The sequence below is a fragment of the Sciurus carolinensis genome, chromosome 11 (assembly GCF_902686445.1).
Source record: "Sciurus carolinensis chromosome 11, mSciCar1.2, whole genome shotgun sequence".
Taxonomy (NCBI): domain Eukaryota; kingdom Metazoa; phylum Chordata; class Mammalia; order Rodentia; family Sciuridae; genus Sciurus; species Sciurus carolinensis.
The window spans coordinates 124,506,538-124,523,159 of record NC_062223.1 but is presented as its reverse complement, the minus strand read 5'-3'; the positions used below and the strand labels follow the sequence as shown (position 1 = coordinate 124,523,159).

Below are 16,622 nucleotides of genomic sequence, written 5' to 3'. Positions count from 1 at the left end.
TTGCCTAGAGGTTCCCCCATAAGCTCCTCCTTTCTTTGGGTTTTTAAAACTTGTTTTTTGTTGTGAAGGGCATGTTCCCTTGCAGAAGATGTGGAAAATAGATCCAAAGGGAGGGCAGTAGAGGTCTGATTCAGTCCTCTGAAGGTGGACAAGTGTGTGCTCATTAGCTATTTGGAAAGTCTCTATGGTTGTAATTGGGGAACAGTGGGCTTTGGCTCTTTCAGGAAGCAGGCCAGGCCAGTGTCACTTAGCACCTGTCCTCATCTAGTTCTTCTGACAGAAGTTCAAAAAGGATGCTGAAACTACCAGTGTGCACTGATCTGCAGATCCTTGCAACCCCCTTCTTCCCCCACATATTGCACAAAACAAACAGAGCCCAGGGCTTGGATCAGACTCCTTTTATTGTCTTTTATACAAACAGTTCTTAGTCAGAAAAAAGATGAAAGGGAAGTCCTGGCTTTCCAAGTCAATTGAAGCCATTGAGGCCAAAGGGTTTCAGTGAGCCCCAAGTATCATCGCTGGGAGGGAAGAGGGCTCCATCCCTGCTCCTGTTGGCTCACAGCTTTGTTTACTATGAGAGGGTGTTCCATCCCCTGCCCCATGGAACGCTCAGTGTTCTCATTGCCTCATCAAAGGTCATCTTGGCTCCTAGAGAGTGAATGAGAGAAAGAGAGAGCAAGAACAAGAGCAAGAGAGAGAGAGCGAGCCGTGGGGACTGACTGTTTTGGTAAGCCCTGGGCCAGGACAAACAAGCCACAGTAATGGATCAGCTTTTCACTTAATCCAGTTCTAGGGGGTACCCATAGACTCGTATATGTCATCTTACTGTCATCCCTTATCATTTCTTCTAGAGGACTCCTCCCTTCCCCATCACTCATTCCCTTCCTTTCAATCTTCTCTGCAAGCCCTTTCCTGTCTTCCTATTTTCAGTCACCAATTGGTCACCCTCCCTATCCCTGTGCATCATTTCTGTGTGATCTCTGGCTCCTACCTCTCGACGTTTCTGTCCTGGCCTCTGGTTCTGGCTTTGGCTTCGGCTCCGGCTCCTGCTCCGTCCAGGACCCCGGGAGCCCCGAGAGCTGCCAGAGCCTCTGGAAGAATTGCTGCCAGCAGTGGAACAGTTGCTGGTGCCCTGGCCACGGGACAGGAAGCTTGGTCTGCCATATGGGAGCCAGGCCTCTTCTGCAGCACAACAGAGAAGGGCAGCTGGACACAGGCAGATGACAAAACATTGCCACTCACTCACTTGTCACCCAACTACCATCCCAGCTCTGAGATGATAAAGGAGCAGGTTTCAGGTTCTGTCATGCAAGAGGCTGAGAAGAAGCAGAGCATGCAGTACATGGTCTTGACATAATAGGGGTTCAGAAACACGTGGGTAACTCCCAAGCAGAGAGAGCCTTAGGGAAGAGAGAACACCTAGAAACAACTCTTCTCTTGTTCTGGGCTTTAGTCCAGGGAAAGGATTTATCTTGCAGACCTCAGGGGATTTTGCTTAGCAAGAGTGAGAGAGACAAGAGAGTCTTTGACATTGACCAGATCCATGAACCCTACTACCAGCTTCCAGTCCCTCCCTACTGCCCTGGCCCTCCTTACCATCTGGATGGGGTCCTCGCTGGGCCCCCAGAGGCACCACCTGCACCACTCTCCTCTCCCCACTGTGCTCTCGCTCCAAGGAGGACATGCTGCCTGCTGCTCTCAGCCCCAAGGCCCAGCTTACCTCCTCCTCTGGTGGTGGCAGGGGTGGTGGGGGCAAGTCTGAAGAAGAGACCTATTTTCAGCAGAGTCTCCTGCCTCACCTGACACTAATCTTTCTCCCACATCTAATCCCTGACACCAGGAGGCTGAAAATGAAGATTTGGCTTCACCTGCTTCAGTCCCAAGAACCCATCCTTAGCTTCCTGCCTGTACCCAGTACTGACTGTCGCCATCTCCAAGGTGTAGGATCCCCTCACCCCCAGGACTATGCTCCCTCCTATAGTGAAGAGCCTTGGATTTCTTCCGGATTCGGGCACTGGGTCCTTGAAGTGGGGGAGTCATCTCCCCAGGCACCTGCCGGGTTCTCCCTGTAGCATTAGGAGATTGGAGAAAGGATAAGTAAAAGAGAGAAATAATTTTGAAGGGAGTGTAGGGAGGTGGGCATAACTTGAGGGCCTGCAAACTCACCTGGGGCACTGCTGGTTGTACTTGGGACAGGGCTGGGGCCCAGGTGATGGGAGGATGTGAGACCAGCACTCAGGCCAGCAGGCCTCCCTTCGTGGCTACTCAGAGTGGGCTGGGACACACTGAGAGGGGAACTTGGCCCAAGGGGCACCCTCCTGCAATGACATGAGGCTTCAGCATTTGCTCACTCCACACAAAATTAGGAGTCTAATATCTGCCAGGCACTGTACTGGACACTCAGCCTTCTACAGATGAATAGGACATGGCCCTTCCCCTAGAAGGCCTCCCGAGCTTGGGAAGCATAAGGAAGGTCATGTTGGAAATGCTTCAGGAAGCTTGCAGACTCTCTCCAATGAAGAGAGAGAAGGGAGTGAGAGACTTTGTAAACTTCCATGCTTTTCCACAAATCACACATCCACCCTGACACAGCCCTGAGACCTCTGTACCCCAGATTCACATACCCATCTACCCCAACAACCACTGAATAGATATGTACTGAAGGCTTGTAATACGTGAAGTACTATAAACCTCCCTACCTGGGCATCTGATGGAGATGGGGAAGATCACTAGGGGGCTGGGGAGGGTCAGGAGGAGAGGGGGTAAGAGTGGCTGTGGACTGCTGTCCATAGGAGGGTGTGGGAGAGGGTTTTTCCCCTTGGGATGGAGCAACCAGGCACCCTCCACCGGAGCTGGGCTCAGTCAGGTGGCTTCTCTCGGGCATTGGTGGGCACCATTCTTCTGACTCTGAGCTGAGGGCAAAGATGCAGGAGAGAAGGGAAGGACCAAGTAGTTCCTATACCTTCCTCTTGCTCTTCCTTTTGCCCCCTCCCTTCCTCTACCAGCATCTCCGCCGGCCTGCCCCAGGAGGCTCTAGGCAGGTCCATTGGTGGGGGGCTGCAGCAGGCAGCATCCTTACCTGCCCTCCAGATCCTCCTCAGGCTCCTCTGGGCAGCTCAGTTCACAGGAAGGGGGAGGTGGTGGCAGGGTTTCTGGCCAGTTCAGAGAGGGCATCTGCACAGGCTTCCCCAGAAGCTTCACTTTGCCTCCCCTGGCTCCTGAGAAGAGTAGATGGAGCCACATCAAAAATGGCAGGAAAGGGCCAAAGATGAGACATATCAGAAGGAAGTATTGGCCTAGGTGTCAGAGAGTTAGGGTGGAGGATGTTCTCGACAGGGCTAACATGGGGGTGTTAGGAACTGGGGTCATACCACTATCCCCCTGGCTCCATTCTGGAGGAGCATACTGGCTCCAGGTGCCTGGGTCCCCTGAGGGGTGTTGTGGAAATCCCCCATGGAAGGTCTGCAGCTCCTCCCCTGCTGGGTCAATGGTGCTGTAGACAGGACCCTCGCCAGGGACAGCAGTGCCCCGGGCAGTCTGAGCCAAATATAGGGAGATTCCTGCTTCTGAGAAGGAAAAAGAGGGAAGCCCAGTGGAGGAGAAAAGGGCAGAGACAGAAAATAGAGGACAACAGAAGAATGGAGGGCAAAAGGAGAACCCACCAAATCAACTTCCTCCCCCACTTCAAACCTTACATGCCAAACCAAGGTGAAGGTCAGGGCTGAAAGACATTCCCCTGATTAATCACCCCCTCCCCCACCACCAGCCCAGGACTAACCAACCTCAGGAAGACTGGGCCTCCTCAGCTCCCTTCAGTTTGCCCCAGTAGACTAAGAGAAGGGGGCAGGGCTGTGTGTGCCCCTGAGAGAATTAGAACTCCTCACCATTGTAGTATCTGTCGTCTGGATCAGGATTGCTGGGGCAGCAGCTTCCTCTAGGTTCCTGGGCTGATGGGCTTCCGGATGGGTGGGGCCACGAGTCTGCCAGCCATGGGTAGGGGGCAGGGCCAAGGCCTATGGGTGGCCTGAGGGGGAGCAGGTGAATGTTGAGGATGGAGAGCGTAAAGAGGTCCTCAAAGGTAAAGCAGGTGGCAGTAATTGAGAGTCACAGATAGTAATGGTGTGGTTGGGGATGGGAGCTGGGAGATCCTCAGCTTAGGGAGACCTGAGAAGGAGGAGTGGGCTCTCAATGAAAGAGATTGTCCTTGGCAGACAGGTTAAGAGAATTACCTGGAACTGGCTCCAGAGAGTCCCTCTGAGTGTGGGAAGGACACTGGAGAAGATGAGGGGGAGAACCAGTGAGAGAAGAACCAGTACTGGGGGTCTGAGCCTCACTGGGGCAGAGAATGCTTACCTGCGGGTGTGTAGGCAAAGGAGGCTTCCGAAAAGGAACCCGTGGGAGAAAGAAGAGGGGAAATGAGGCGAGGGATCAGACGCACCCATATGTTTATTCACTTGTTGACCCTGGTCCCAATTCTACCATTCAAACTGTACCCTGGACCAATTTCTGGGGGTGGGACTCAGGTCTCAATTCTTCTAAAGTTCCCCAAGTGGTTCCTTTATGTAGCAAGATCAGAAACCACTGACCTCAAGACTTCAGCATATCTGCAGAGACATCCCTTACTGGGCAATAGCAGAATTCAGGTGGCCTCATTTCATTAGACCCTTCTTGCCATTCAGACCAATTCACAATTTACCTCCTGGCCCTACCCCCTCCCCTGTCACCACGTGGGCTTTCCTGCTTATTGAGCTGCATAGCCTGCCCTCTTGTCTTAGTGGCAAACCTCACCCCTCCCCGCAAATCCAGGTCCTGTTCCCTTGTGGTCCACCCTTTTCCCCAAAATTTCCTAACCTGGCAGTTCCGCGTGCCACCGTGCCCACCCCGAGTGGGTGAGCTTGCGCAGCGACCCCTTCCTCCTGGCCCTGCCCTACTCGCAGAGAGGCTGAGCTCCCCACCACACTCGCCCCTCAGGCTCTCCTGGTTCCCCTCCAGTTTCTGTCCACTCTGAGGCCCAAGCCCGTCCCCCTGGCCCTGCTCTCACCCGTGTAGTGGCTGAGCTCTTTGCGCTGCTTCCGGCGCCGGTAGAGGGCGGCGCAGAGCCCGAGCAGCAGCGCCCCGAAGGCTGCACCGCTGCCTGCGAGGAAGGCAGGGTCCCGCAGCACCCTCGCCAGCCGCTCCGTCAGCCCCGGGCCCACCTCGAGCCCAGGCTCCATTCCCGGCGGGGACGCTGTGGGGGTCAGGGAGGTGAGAGGAGTAGGAGCCCGAAACCCAGGAGCTGGGGAAGGTCCGTTCCTTGACCCCACAGGCACTCTAGCACAGGAACCCCGGACTCACGCAGCTGTACGAGCACCGGGGCACTGGTCACGCCCACGCCAGCGCTGGTGGCCGCGGCGACCAGGGTATGGTAGAGCAGACCCGGCAGCAGTCCCCGCAGCATCACGGAGCGTGCCCAGCCTGCCGCAGACCGGTTGAGGTGGAAGCGACTGTCATTACCCAGGCACCAGATCTATGGAGACCGAGACTTACTTTAGGGAGTCAGAAATGGAATTCTGGCCCCACGGGGAAACTTGAGACTCTGAATGATAGAGGGAGCTTAGCCAGGCACAATTCAGCCTGAAGACAACACTATGAAACCACTCTCCTCTCCCCTAATCTCATCACAGCCCCAAAGCCGGCCCTAGGTTCCCTCCACACTGAACCTAACCTAGATTCTCCCCCACCGACTCTCCCCATCCCTCCCATCCAGTCCCTTCTCAAGTCCTGTACCTGGTATTCAGTAATGACCCCATTTTGCTGAGAGGGCAGTGGAGGCTCCCAGGACACAGTGATACTGCTGTTGCCATCACCCCCCAAGGCTACTGCCACTCCCTGGGGGGGACCACTGGGGGCTGGGCCAGGTGGAGCATGATGAGAAAGATACAGACAGTCATTGCAAGCTACCCCAATCTTCCCCTCCCTGTTCTTATCTTAGAGAACTAAGAGGCACCTCTCCTTCCCACCTACTCACCTTGCCTTGTAAACTTCCACCCTACCCACTCCCTTTCCCCTCTTGTCCATAAACAGTTCTGTGGCCCTACTTACCCTCCTCAGGAATGTTCCTGGTCACAAAAGGGCTTTCAGCCCCCAGCCCCTCCTGGCCTTGGGCTTGCACCTTAATCTGGATTTGGGTCCCTGGTGGGAGTCCTCTTAGCACAGTACTTTGCTGGCTTGGGGTCTGTAGATCCAGCACTGTCCAGCTTCCCCCATTAGGACCTGCTACCCTCCAGGATACCCGGAAACCTTGCACCAGCTGGACTGGGCCATCCACCTATAAGAGACAGAATAAGATGTACCAGAGAGGGTGACTGGGGCCACACATGTCCTCAGGCCCCGTCCCTCCCCTACTCATGCCACCTTCCCCAACCACTCACCTCCCACTCTCCCATAGTCATTCTCGGATGCCCTCGTGTTCCCCATCAACATCCCCAAACTTAACCTCATTCCTGTGCTCTACTCACAGTCCAGGACACCTGCAGAGTTCGGGGCCCAAGGACTATGGGCTCCTGCATTCGCACGGCCACTTCAGCCATTCCCCGCTGGCCTCTCCATGGGTCTTCCACTGGCCTGGTTGGATGGCTATCTGTCAACCAAAGAGCCCACTTAGCAGGGGCCACAATGGACAGGAAGACAAGACTGAGGGTGTGCTTGTATCCTACCTCTATCCTGCCCCACAGACTGTACCACTTATAACACCAGAGCACACCCAGAGTCAGGAGGGGGAGTAGTTTGCAGAGATGGGCCCAGGTGTCCAACTCAGTATTCTTCCTGCATAACTACATATGCATCCTATAAAGACCTCCAAGTTCCTCATCTCAAACACAAAGATCCTTCTAGTCTTAACAATTGATTGGAAAAAACGCTCAGAAGTAAGGACTACTGAGATGAATGAATACATATTCCTTCCCTCCCTCCTCTCTGTCTCTCTTTTATATTTTATAAGTAGCACTTAACCACTGAGGGACATCCCCAGCCCTTTTTTATATTTTATTTACAGACAGGGTTTCTCTAAGTTGTTTAGTGCCTCACTAAGTTGCTGAGGCTAGCTTCGAGCTTGTGATCCTTCTGCCTCACTCAGCCTTCTGAGCTGCTGGGATTATAGGTGTGTGCCACCACACCTGGCCCTCCCTTCTCTCTTGTCCCCTCTTAAAGAGGGAAACACGACCTCTTATTCCAGGCTGGGCCACCAGAATAGACCTGGCATAGCAGGAAAGAGCTCTGAACTGCCACGGTGCCATGGTTTTGGCAGAGAATGCTTTGTAGTGTTACATGTCACACCCACAAGCCCAGGCATTCTGACCTTACCCTGCGTGCGGACAGGCTCGGAGACAGGGCTGGGTTCACTGAGGCCCCAGGTTCCAACAGCTCGCACCAGAAACAGGTAGATGGTATTGGGCTGCAGACCGCTGATTGTGTGTGTCTCCAGCTGCACACCATCTGCCACTGTCCGCCATGTGTTGCCAGCTGCTTGGCTATACCAAGAATAAGGTGACAGTTTTTTCTAAGCCAGGAACTCCCAACCTGTCTTCTCCCTCTCATTCATTCTCTATGGAATCCTGCTACCTCCTTTCCTTAGGAGAGAGGTCTGTATAATCCCTCCCCACAATAGCAGACCCTCAGGACACAGGAGTTTGCTCTTCAGGTTTGAATTCAAAACTTTCTCCATACCTAAAGGCCTCTATCACGTAAGAGGTGACTGTAGCCCCAGTCTGCGGATTGGGCTTCCAGGTCAGGGTAATGCTGTTCTTGGTGATCTCAGTGACCACTGGCTGAGAGGGAGGGCCTGGAAGGGTACTCAGTTCTGTAGGAGGATCTGGTGATGCTCCCCAATCTTCTGCAGTGGTAGATAATCATTAAGTAGAAGAATGGAAAAAGTATGACCCCAGTGTAGCCTGCCTCTTTCCCAGAGGAGCTGTGGAACTGCGAACCATGGTGATGGTCATAGGGTAGCCTAGTGTACTAATCCCTACTCACTTCTGCCTCCCACTTGCACCACTTCTGTCTTCCTCATCCCCACCACCACGGCCATGGCGTTTGGAAGATAAAATTAGTCCTGGGATTTGGGGGAGGTACTGACTACCTTGAAGCAGGTTTGGAGAAGGGTGCTGGCAAATCGAGGGCATGAAAAATAAACTCACCCCGTTTCCTAAGCCAGCTACTCCATGTGGCCTCTCCTATGGAACTCTTGGCCACACAGCTGTAGAAACCCATGTCCATCTCCTGCAGGAGAGGGTAGAGCACTGGCACACTGGGAGTGGAGCAGGGTAAGGTGAGGGGGTGAAGGCAGGTAATAGAAGGATGAAAAATATGCCAGATACTTTAGGAGGTCTGAGAGCAGAGTAGAAACGTGGTTAGAGGCCCAGGAGATACTTACTAGCATTGGGAATGTGGACCAGACAGCCATTCATTCTTAGTTATAAGAGCCCCCTGGGTGGCACTCACCTGCACATTGGTGATGTACAGGGTGCCATTGGCCATTAGGTTGAACTGGTGGTCATTGCCCTGCAGCCACTGTCCATCCTTCTTCCATCGGACACTGGGCTGAGGGTTCCCAGTCACTCTGCACGGCAGCCATACAGAGGAGCCAAGGGTTAGTGTCTGATTGGCTGGTCCCTGGAGGACGATGGGAGGCAGCCCATCCAAGGAGGCTGAGAGGAAGAAATTAGGCATCTGAGGAGTCTAGGGTCAAGCAAATAGCCCCTCTGTAGTCCTCATTCTCTGCCTTTTCACCTTCCCTCACCCCAACCCTCCCACTAATCAGAGAGAACTTTGATAATCATCTGTAGACTCTGCTTGGGATGATTCTGTGCTGTTCCAAACTTTAAAGACATAACCCCTCCCAGACATACTGCACAGCATTCAAGAGAAACTAGTCTCTTTAGGCCATGTTTTTCCAGACCATGGGTCCATGGGCAAATACCTCCTTTTATCTCCAACAGGGCCTTGGCCAGGATGCTGCCAGCCACACTGACAGCCTGGCATACATAGTAGCCAGCATCCTCACTCTGCACTTCAGTGATGTTGAGCTGGCCTCTTGGAGAGACTGAGAAGCGCCCCGTGGGTTGAAGTGACTGGCTAGGGAAAAGCAGGACCTATGACAGAGTAAGGGACCAAGATGTAGAATGAGCAGGCAGCTAGGCAGGGAGAATTCTCCAGGCCTGTCAATCTCAGAACCCAAAGAATCCTAAGGTTCTAGTTTGCACTCTGCCCTCAGCCATTGAAATGACCTCAGGCAAAGCAGTTAGGACTTTTCACAAAAAGGAATTTTACATGAAGGAATTTTACTAGAAGATCTTGGGGACAATTTCACACCCCTGTGACTTATTAGCTGGAAAACTCTGAGCAAACTATTAAACTTTTCTGAGCTCCATTTTACCCAAATTTGATTCTTAGGGGATAGGAGGTTTAAATAAAGTAATAATATGAAAATCTTCAAAAACCTTATATGATAAATTTTAAATTTTTCCCCTTCTTTCTGGCTTTAACATTTTACTTTAGATAGACACATGGAAAATAAAGAGACAGGTTTGGGTTCAGGCTGTCTCTGACTGAGACCCATCCCCTTTACCATCACCATTGTCATTCTGTGAGAATCTTATTAAAATGCATCAGTCACAGGTGATAGAGAAGATTAAAAAAAAAATGTGACTACAAATTTGGAATAAGGTAGTAAGTAGGTTGCTGGGTTTTCTTGTGGAGTGGTGATAATCAGACTTATTATACTGACCCTGTTTCCAGTAGCAAAATTCCCACCTCTCCCTTATAGGAAGTTACTTATGTTCAAACTTCAGTGAATGTTCTTGGGTTGTGTGATATGGCATTTGTTTGCTAAGTAGAAAGGGGGTGACAGTTAGCTTCCCCTGGTGGAGAGAGCTATAAATAGGCAAAGCAAATAGTTTTCCACCCTGAGCAGCTTTAGTTCAATTCTTGGTTTCCAGAGCAGTATGTTAGGTCTAAAACCAAGGCCCCAAAGGACCTAAGGGAGCAGGAATCTAATTGGATTTGCCTCATCCTCAGGACATCTTTGTCCCAAAATAGAAAGATTCTCCAAGGAATTATCATCCATGACTGTTCACTACCACCTAAACATATTACTGTTATAAACAGTAATGTTACTAAACATATTACTGTTTTTTTAAAGTGTCCAAATGTTCCAGTCACTTTATATTCATTATTTTATTTAATGCTCCCAAGTAATTTGCAAGAGTTTCTAGGGGTAGGGTACCAAAGGCAAAACAGAAGACCCAGAGAAAAGTTTGCAGAATGCAGAGGGAGGAAGGCCCAGAGAAAGAGCTGACAGGCAGTGTTTTGGAGAGAGCCACCTACTTGACTTCCTTCTTTCTGCCAGAAGATGGCAGGTGGGGGGTTTCCTTTAGTCTCACACTTGAAAGTCACATTCTCTCCAAGAGCTGCCATCTGATCTTGGGGTTGGGTCACCAACTGAGGCGGGACTAGGAAGGGGAGTGAGATAAAGGAAAGGGACTCTGTAGTACTAAGAAGGAGAGTGAAGGAACAGGAGAGAGAAGCCCAAGCCTTGCTTAAATAGAAGCAGACACCCACCTCCCACTAGAGTTTGTTTAACTCTCTTTTCTCTCCTTCCAGAAGTCTCAGGCAACCCACCCACATCTCCCACTCTTTCTCTCCAATTCCCTGCACTGCAACCCATCCTTCTTCTTCCCTCATATCACCCCACCTGCAGGCAGTCCCAGGTGGAGCCCTCACCGTGAACACTGAGGGAACCAGATGCTTCCACACGGCCCACGCTGTTCTCCGCCACACAGGTGTAAGTCCCCTCATCTTCAGCACTCACTTGCCCAATCCAAAGGCTGTGGTCGCTCCGGATCTCATACCTGCTCCACTCCCCACCCCAGGCTGGGTTGGTCACAGCTACAGACCCCTTCTCTCTCCCCCAGGACAGACACCAGGGTCAGGGTACAAAAAGATAAGGCAGTACTCAACAGAAATAGAAGCTGGTACCCACAAGTTGGGATGGTGGGGGGGGGGACTGGACACGACTGGGGCCACTGTCTCTGAGGAGGAGACTTCTCTGTGCCCTCCCTCAAGTGAGAGGGTGTCTGCCTTCCAATTTGAGCTGTTTGGGTCTCCGCACAAGCAGAAGGGGGCTTCTCACCTGCCTGTGGGCAGTTCCCCATCCTCCTTGCGCCAGTGCAGATGAGGTGGGGGATCCCCCTCCACCTCACATAGGAAATTAACAGGGGCATCAGCCAGGACCACCTGGTTTACTGGTCTTCGCAGGAATGAGGGACGTTCTAAAGAGTGGGAACCAATGATCAGTCAGGGGGTCTGCACAGTTACTTACTTTCTGGGTTACCCACTCCCATAATTCCAAAACTCCCAGTGCCTACCCAGTACCACAAGTTCAGCTGCCCCACTCTCCCGTTCTCCTGCCATGTTGGATGCCACACACACATACATCCCGGCATCACTCTTGAGTGTGTGTGACATCATCAGCTTCCCTCCACGAATCTGCAGGGTAATAATGGTAACTTTGGTCCTTTATAGCCATCAAAGTATGTGTGTGTGTAAAGTGTATCTGGTTCTCACAGCAAGTCCAGGAAGAAGACCAATGAAATTGACCCATGTATCAGATAAGGACTCCCTGGGACATCATGCTCCCACCTCTCTAATCTCTATTTCATCCTACCCTCCTTTTCACTTACTCAATAGCTGACTCTCAGTTTCTGGTTACCTGATGCTCTGATCTCAAATCTCCAACCTCATCAATATCAAGAAATTATTCCCAGGCCCCAGAGACTTAGATTTGGGCCTTCCTCCTTTGAGTCTGGTGCCAGACTCATAGCCTGTGGCCCCATCCCTCACCGTAATCCTTCCCTCCTCCTCTTTAAGCCTTGCACTGTCCTTCTTCCAAGTCACCAAAGGTTCTGGGTGGCCCCTGGGGGGCACACATTCCATTACTGCTGGCTCCCCCACTGCCACCACCACGTTTCCAGGAGACTGCCGGAAATCATCACGGAGGACTGAAGAGAGAGGGGTGTCAAGGGAAAAGGGTCAGGAGAATAAACAGTATGATGTGACCTAACTTGGTGAGGATCCAAGTATAGTGTTGTGTAGGGGTAGATGGATCACAGCAGACCTGAGCTTTTTTCAGGTTCCAAATTACAAGGCTTGAGTCAGACCCACTTCCTCCTCTGGCCATAATTTCGGCATTAGAGACCAGAGGAAGATGCTGAATGGGCTGAGCCCCCTGAGGATGACTCTTCCTAGTTTTGCCCGGTGGCCCCCACCACCCCCAGGCTCTGGAAACTATCAGTTAACGACAGAATTCTCACCTGCTACTTCAAGAGAGGCATTTCGACTAGCTGCAACCCCCAGGTAGTTGCGGGCCACACAAGTGTAGATTCCCTCATCCGGTCGAGCACGGCGCCCATGCACAATTTTCGGAAAGAAGAGGGCGCCGCTGGGCAGCAGCAGGCGGTGCGCGCGCGGGTCCTCGCGTGCTGTGGCCACGCGTGCCCCATTCTTGTACCATTCGATGTTGGGTCTAGGTCGGCCCTCAGCACGACAGGGCAGCGTGGCCGGCTCGCCCCGGGAGACCAGTAGATCTGGTGGCTGCTCCACGATGCGCGGCATAGCGTCCTCTGGCCCAATTCTTGACTCTGGGGAGGCGACGGTGGGGGCGGGGTGAGCAAAAAGCTCAGATCGGGAATTTGGGAAAGCCACTGAGGCTCCAAAAGGAAAGAGAACCTTTTGGTTGTTTCATTTCCCAAGCTTCAGCTGCTAGAGCAAAGTCCACCCTGCCCACCCTCTTCCTCTGTAGGCTCTAGTATCTCTTTGTTGGCAGACGTTCTTAGACTGGAAAGGAGATGCCTACAGACAGGCAGATCAGTAAAGGAATCAGGACACAAATTCCTGGACCTACTTTCTGGAATTCCTAAAGACTCAGCCTTCTCTCCTGCGAAATTTAGGTGGGGAATAACTAGGCCGTGACTTGGTGTTAATACTACATGTCTAGTCAGCTGGTTTTCACCCACTGGTGCTGGATTCTACTTGCCTAGTGAACACCCAGCAGAGCACCACTTGGGTTTTGGTTCTTGACCTCCGTATAGTCCCTGACTAGTGAATGGACAATGTGGATTAACCTGGGATCCCTTATGAAAGGGAAGACATGAATGACATGGCTGGGGCCTGAGACAAGAAGGAAGAAGTTCTTAACCTGGTCTCTGTGACACCCCAGATAACCTCCTTTAGTTTTGGGAGTTCTGTGACATCACAGGTATTGAATGCAAATGAGAGTGTAAATGTCTGTAATGCTCCTTTTTCTAAGCAGTGCTTTCAAAAGATTATTTTACTAGATGTAGCAAAGAAAAGTAAAAAAAAAAAAAAAAAAATTACGCTGCTGGAAAATAAATCCTACAGCCCGTGTTGCCTCGGATGAGTTAGCCGTCAAGTTCTACCCATGCCACTCATTTGTCCTACAGATTTCTGCCTGTTTTATCTTCTGTGGCACTGTTTGGGATCCAGGAAGAAACCGGGAGCTTGTTAAAATACTCATCTCTTTCTCCGGACCTCGGAAAAGGATTTATAACCTGTTTGGGCCAGTAGGCGCCGCTGCAGTATTGTGTAATCTGACGTCCTTAAATAACCAGGGACTACTAGGCACATCTGTTCAGCGCCTTCCTTCGCCCACGCCCAACCCACCCTGTTCCAAAATCCTCAGGGACCTCTTGCTTCCAAAGGCTGGGTGTAGGATTAGATTTCACTTCCTGCCCATACTCTTAGACGTTCTAGGGTAAACAAAGCTGAACTGGTTAGGTTCTTCTGGTTTTATCCTGGGGACAGTTTATTTAACAGTTGGAGACAAGATCAGTTTCTCTCCCACTTGGGGAAGGGAATGATTTTCTCTATCTTCTCCCCTCCACATGGAAATCTCTGCAGCTCATGGGTATTCCACCATCCCATCCTAGTTCCAATTTGGGCACACTCCATGGTGAGTCCAGGAGTAGTTAAAATTCCAGACTTTGACTTCCAAACACTCAGGGCTGGGTTTTCAGACTTTAACACTGCATAACTGTAACAACTTGGACAAATTATTTAACTTCTCTGAGCCATTATCAGTGGTTGGAGTCCCCAACCAGAATGGGTGTAAAGCCCTTGGGGGAAGGGTCAACACAAGGTGATTCTACTATTCCTTAAGGGCTCTTCTTGCCCCGCACTCCCTACCTTATCATGGCCTCTACAGTCTCTACCTGGATTGATTCAAGCAGTCCCAAATATTATTTTTCCTCTTTAAACAACACTCAGGTATGATGAAAGCAGACAGACGTGTTATTGCCAAGATTTTGCTTCATCCTGTTTTTGTGACCATTTGGGGTACCAGTCAACCTCTATAAATTTGTTTCCTCAGCAGCAAAATGTGATTATTAACATCTTTCCTATATAACTCATTAATTTTTCAAGCTTAAATGTGACCATGTATGGTAAAAACTCTGTAAAAGCCTTAGATGAGTGAAGGCGTGACTCTGGGGCATAGTGAGAAGGGTCTCTGTGCTTGAACCCATGGGAATCCTGTAGAATCACCAGCTTGTAGGATTCCAGCTCATTCCCCATCGTCTTCTTCTCCATTCCTCCCATACATACCACACCCTTCTGCCTGATTCTTTCTCCCTAATTCCTGTAGACACAGCTGCAGGCTCCCTTTCCCTGGAATTTCATCCCTGTCATTCCTTGTCTCTGGAGATTCTTCTACAGCAGCCTAATGAATAGCTAATGGTCATGCTAATGGGGCTCTGGGACTCCTCCCCAGCACCTGGAGTACTCAACATACAAACACACACATTGCTCAGTTTTCCTTTCTTGCCACCTTCGAGCCCCCTGCGCAGTGGTCGCTACTGAACTAGAGAGCGCTAAGGCGGAGGGATTGGGTAGGAAGTACCTGCAAAGAAACCCCGCAAAGGTGTGCTGGAAGGTGGGAGTTCCTGACACTGCCAGCAGGAGGCGCAATGGGGCTTCTCCCCAGGCAGCCCGCAGCCCAATATTGCCGCCTCCCCGCTGCGCTTGGGGAGTGAGCTTCGTCCCAGTCATTTATTAATCACCGTAATTAGCGGTAACAACCTCACCGCCGGCACTGCCTGCTCGCCGTAGCTCTGCCGAGACGAGTTGGTTCTGAGTCCTACCACTGAGAGACAAACTTAGTTCTAACTTTCCTTGAAATGAACGCTGTCCTGGTCCCCTGCGTAGCAAATACCGCCAACATTTTGGATTCTTCACTCTGGTCCCGAGTGAATTGTTGGAAAGCTTCGAATCTTGGAGGTAGACCTGATACCTGGGTAGGTCACCGAGTTACCGCCTAGGCTCAAACCCGCAGGTGACTGTGCCCCCTCCTCTGCCCTCCAAGCGGTGGGCCGGTGCCTTTCTTAGCGTGGGATTTGCCCATCACAAGCCACGGTTCTCCTCACCTGGAGTGGGCGTGGGAGGTAGTTGGGGAAATGGGAAGTAAAGGATTCAGTAGCCATCTCCCCTGAAGCCCTCGCCCTTCCTCGTATACCCCCCACTCAGGTGCTCCAAATTAACTTTTGGACCCCACTTTCCCCAGAGGTGCTGGAAGGCGCCGCTCAGTCCTGGACTTCGGGACAGGAGCGCTTTAGCCTTCCTCTCCACGCAGTTCTCTCTCCTCACCCCTAGCCCGGTATCCGACGTCCCCACGGGCAGTCTCACCGTTGAGAGAGGGGTCGCTGGGAGGCAGCGAACTGTGGTTGAGCGCTGCCAGCGAGGAGTTGAAGCCGCCGAAGAGCAGCTCACTGGAGTTGGAGATGTCCCCGGCCAGGGAGTCCGCGAACAAGTTCATCTGCAGCAGCGTTTTGAGCAGGTAGCGCAGCATTGCGCGACCCGATTGGGTCTGGGGCTGGGGGCTCGGGGCCCAGCCCCTGGGTCTGAGACCCGTGGGCCGGGAGCCGTAAGCCCCTCCACAGCCTCTGCGCGCTGCCACAGCCACGGTGCCGCTGTCCTGCAGGCGCGCCTGGGTACGGCCGGTGCCTTCGCGTGCCCTCCTCCTTCGCTGGTCCTTCTCTCCACCCCCCCAGTGCCAGAGTCCCCTGGGAGCTGGGCGTGCGGAAAGCAGGTGCTACTCCGATCACGGCGTAATTAAGGGCTTAATCCACCTCCCTCCGCACTGCCACCCCCACCGGACCGCCACTAGCAGGGCAGGAAACCAGAGTCGCAAAGCGCGCGTTGGAGTCCCCGCCCCGCACCCCTAGCTCAGAGTCCTGTTCTGGACGTGGAGAGTTTCCTTTCTCTCTCAAAGCACCCAAGATGAGAAACGAGGCTCTGACTCTTTCCTTCTGCCCAACTTTAAAACAGAAATGTCTCCTGTCCTTTCCTGGACCGCAGGTAAACTGAGGCAAAGTGTAAGCATACGTTCTTTTAGCTTTCAAAACCCTGACTTTCATTTCCTTTCAAGCCTCGGGGCTTAATGATGGTAGCTCTGGAGGCGAGGGTGATTCGGGGCGGAAGTTGGGAGTGGGAAGAAAATGCCAGGATAGATTCACCCTAATTGGTCTGCAGCCGGGAGGCCAGGAAATGGGTGATTCACCTTAGCCTCCTTGTTC

General features: G+C 52.1%; 1 protein-coding gene across 1 annotated transcript; it reads right to left on the bottom strand.

Annotated features, from left to right (window-relative positions):
- Positions 1–566: 566 nt before the first annotated feature.
- Robo3 (roundabout guidance receptor 3) lies at positions 567–15,895 on the bottom strand. Its single transcript, XM_047517337.1, has 28 exons — positions 15,733–15,895; positions 12,348–12,674; positions 11,878–12,035; positions 11,403–11,523; positions 11,168–11,306; positions 10,759–10,886; positions 10,363–10,487; positions 8,957–9,128; positions 8,479–8,684; positions 8,175–8,256; positions 7,705–7,870; positions 7,342–7,508; positions 6,498–6,619; positions 6,082–6,307; positions 5,767–5,888; positions 5,335–5,506; positions 5,042–5,227; positions 4,354–4,377; positions 4,230–4,272; positions 3,885–4,024; positions 3,372–3,566; positions 3,080–3,218; positions 2,700–2,912; positions 2,167–2,318; positions 1,956–2,066; positions 1,597–1,758; positions 992–1,182; positions 567–648 (listed from the first exon to the last, which is right to left on the bottom strand). The coding sequence occupies exons 1-28, from the start codon at positions 15,893–15,895 to the stop codon at positions 637–639; spliced, it is 4,164 nt and encodes a 1,387-aa protein (XP_047373293.1). The 3' UTR covers positions 567–636.
- Positions 15,896–16,622: the final 727 nt, after the last annotated feature.

Excerpts from the sequence above, each read along its gene's own strand:
- Robo3 (XM_047517337.1), bottom strand. The coding sequence starts at position 15,895 with ATGCTGCGCTACCTGCTCAAAACGCTGCTGCAGATGAACTTGTTCGCG. Across the intron at positions 10,887-11,167 it reads GGGGAACTGCCCACAGGCAG|GTATGAGATCCGGAGCGACC; the intron begins GTGAGAAGCCCC and ends GGAGTGGAGCAG. Across the intron at positions 7,509-7,704 it reads TACGTGATAGAGGCCTTTAG|CCAAGCAGCTGGCAACACAT; the intron begins GTATGGAGAAAG and ends TTCTTGGTATAG.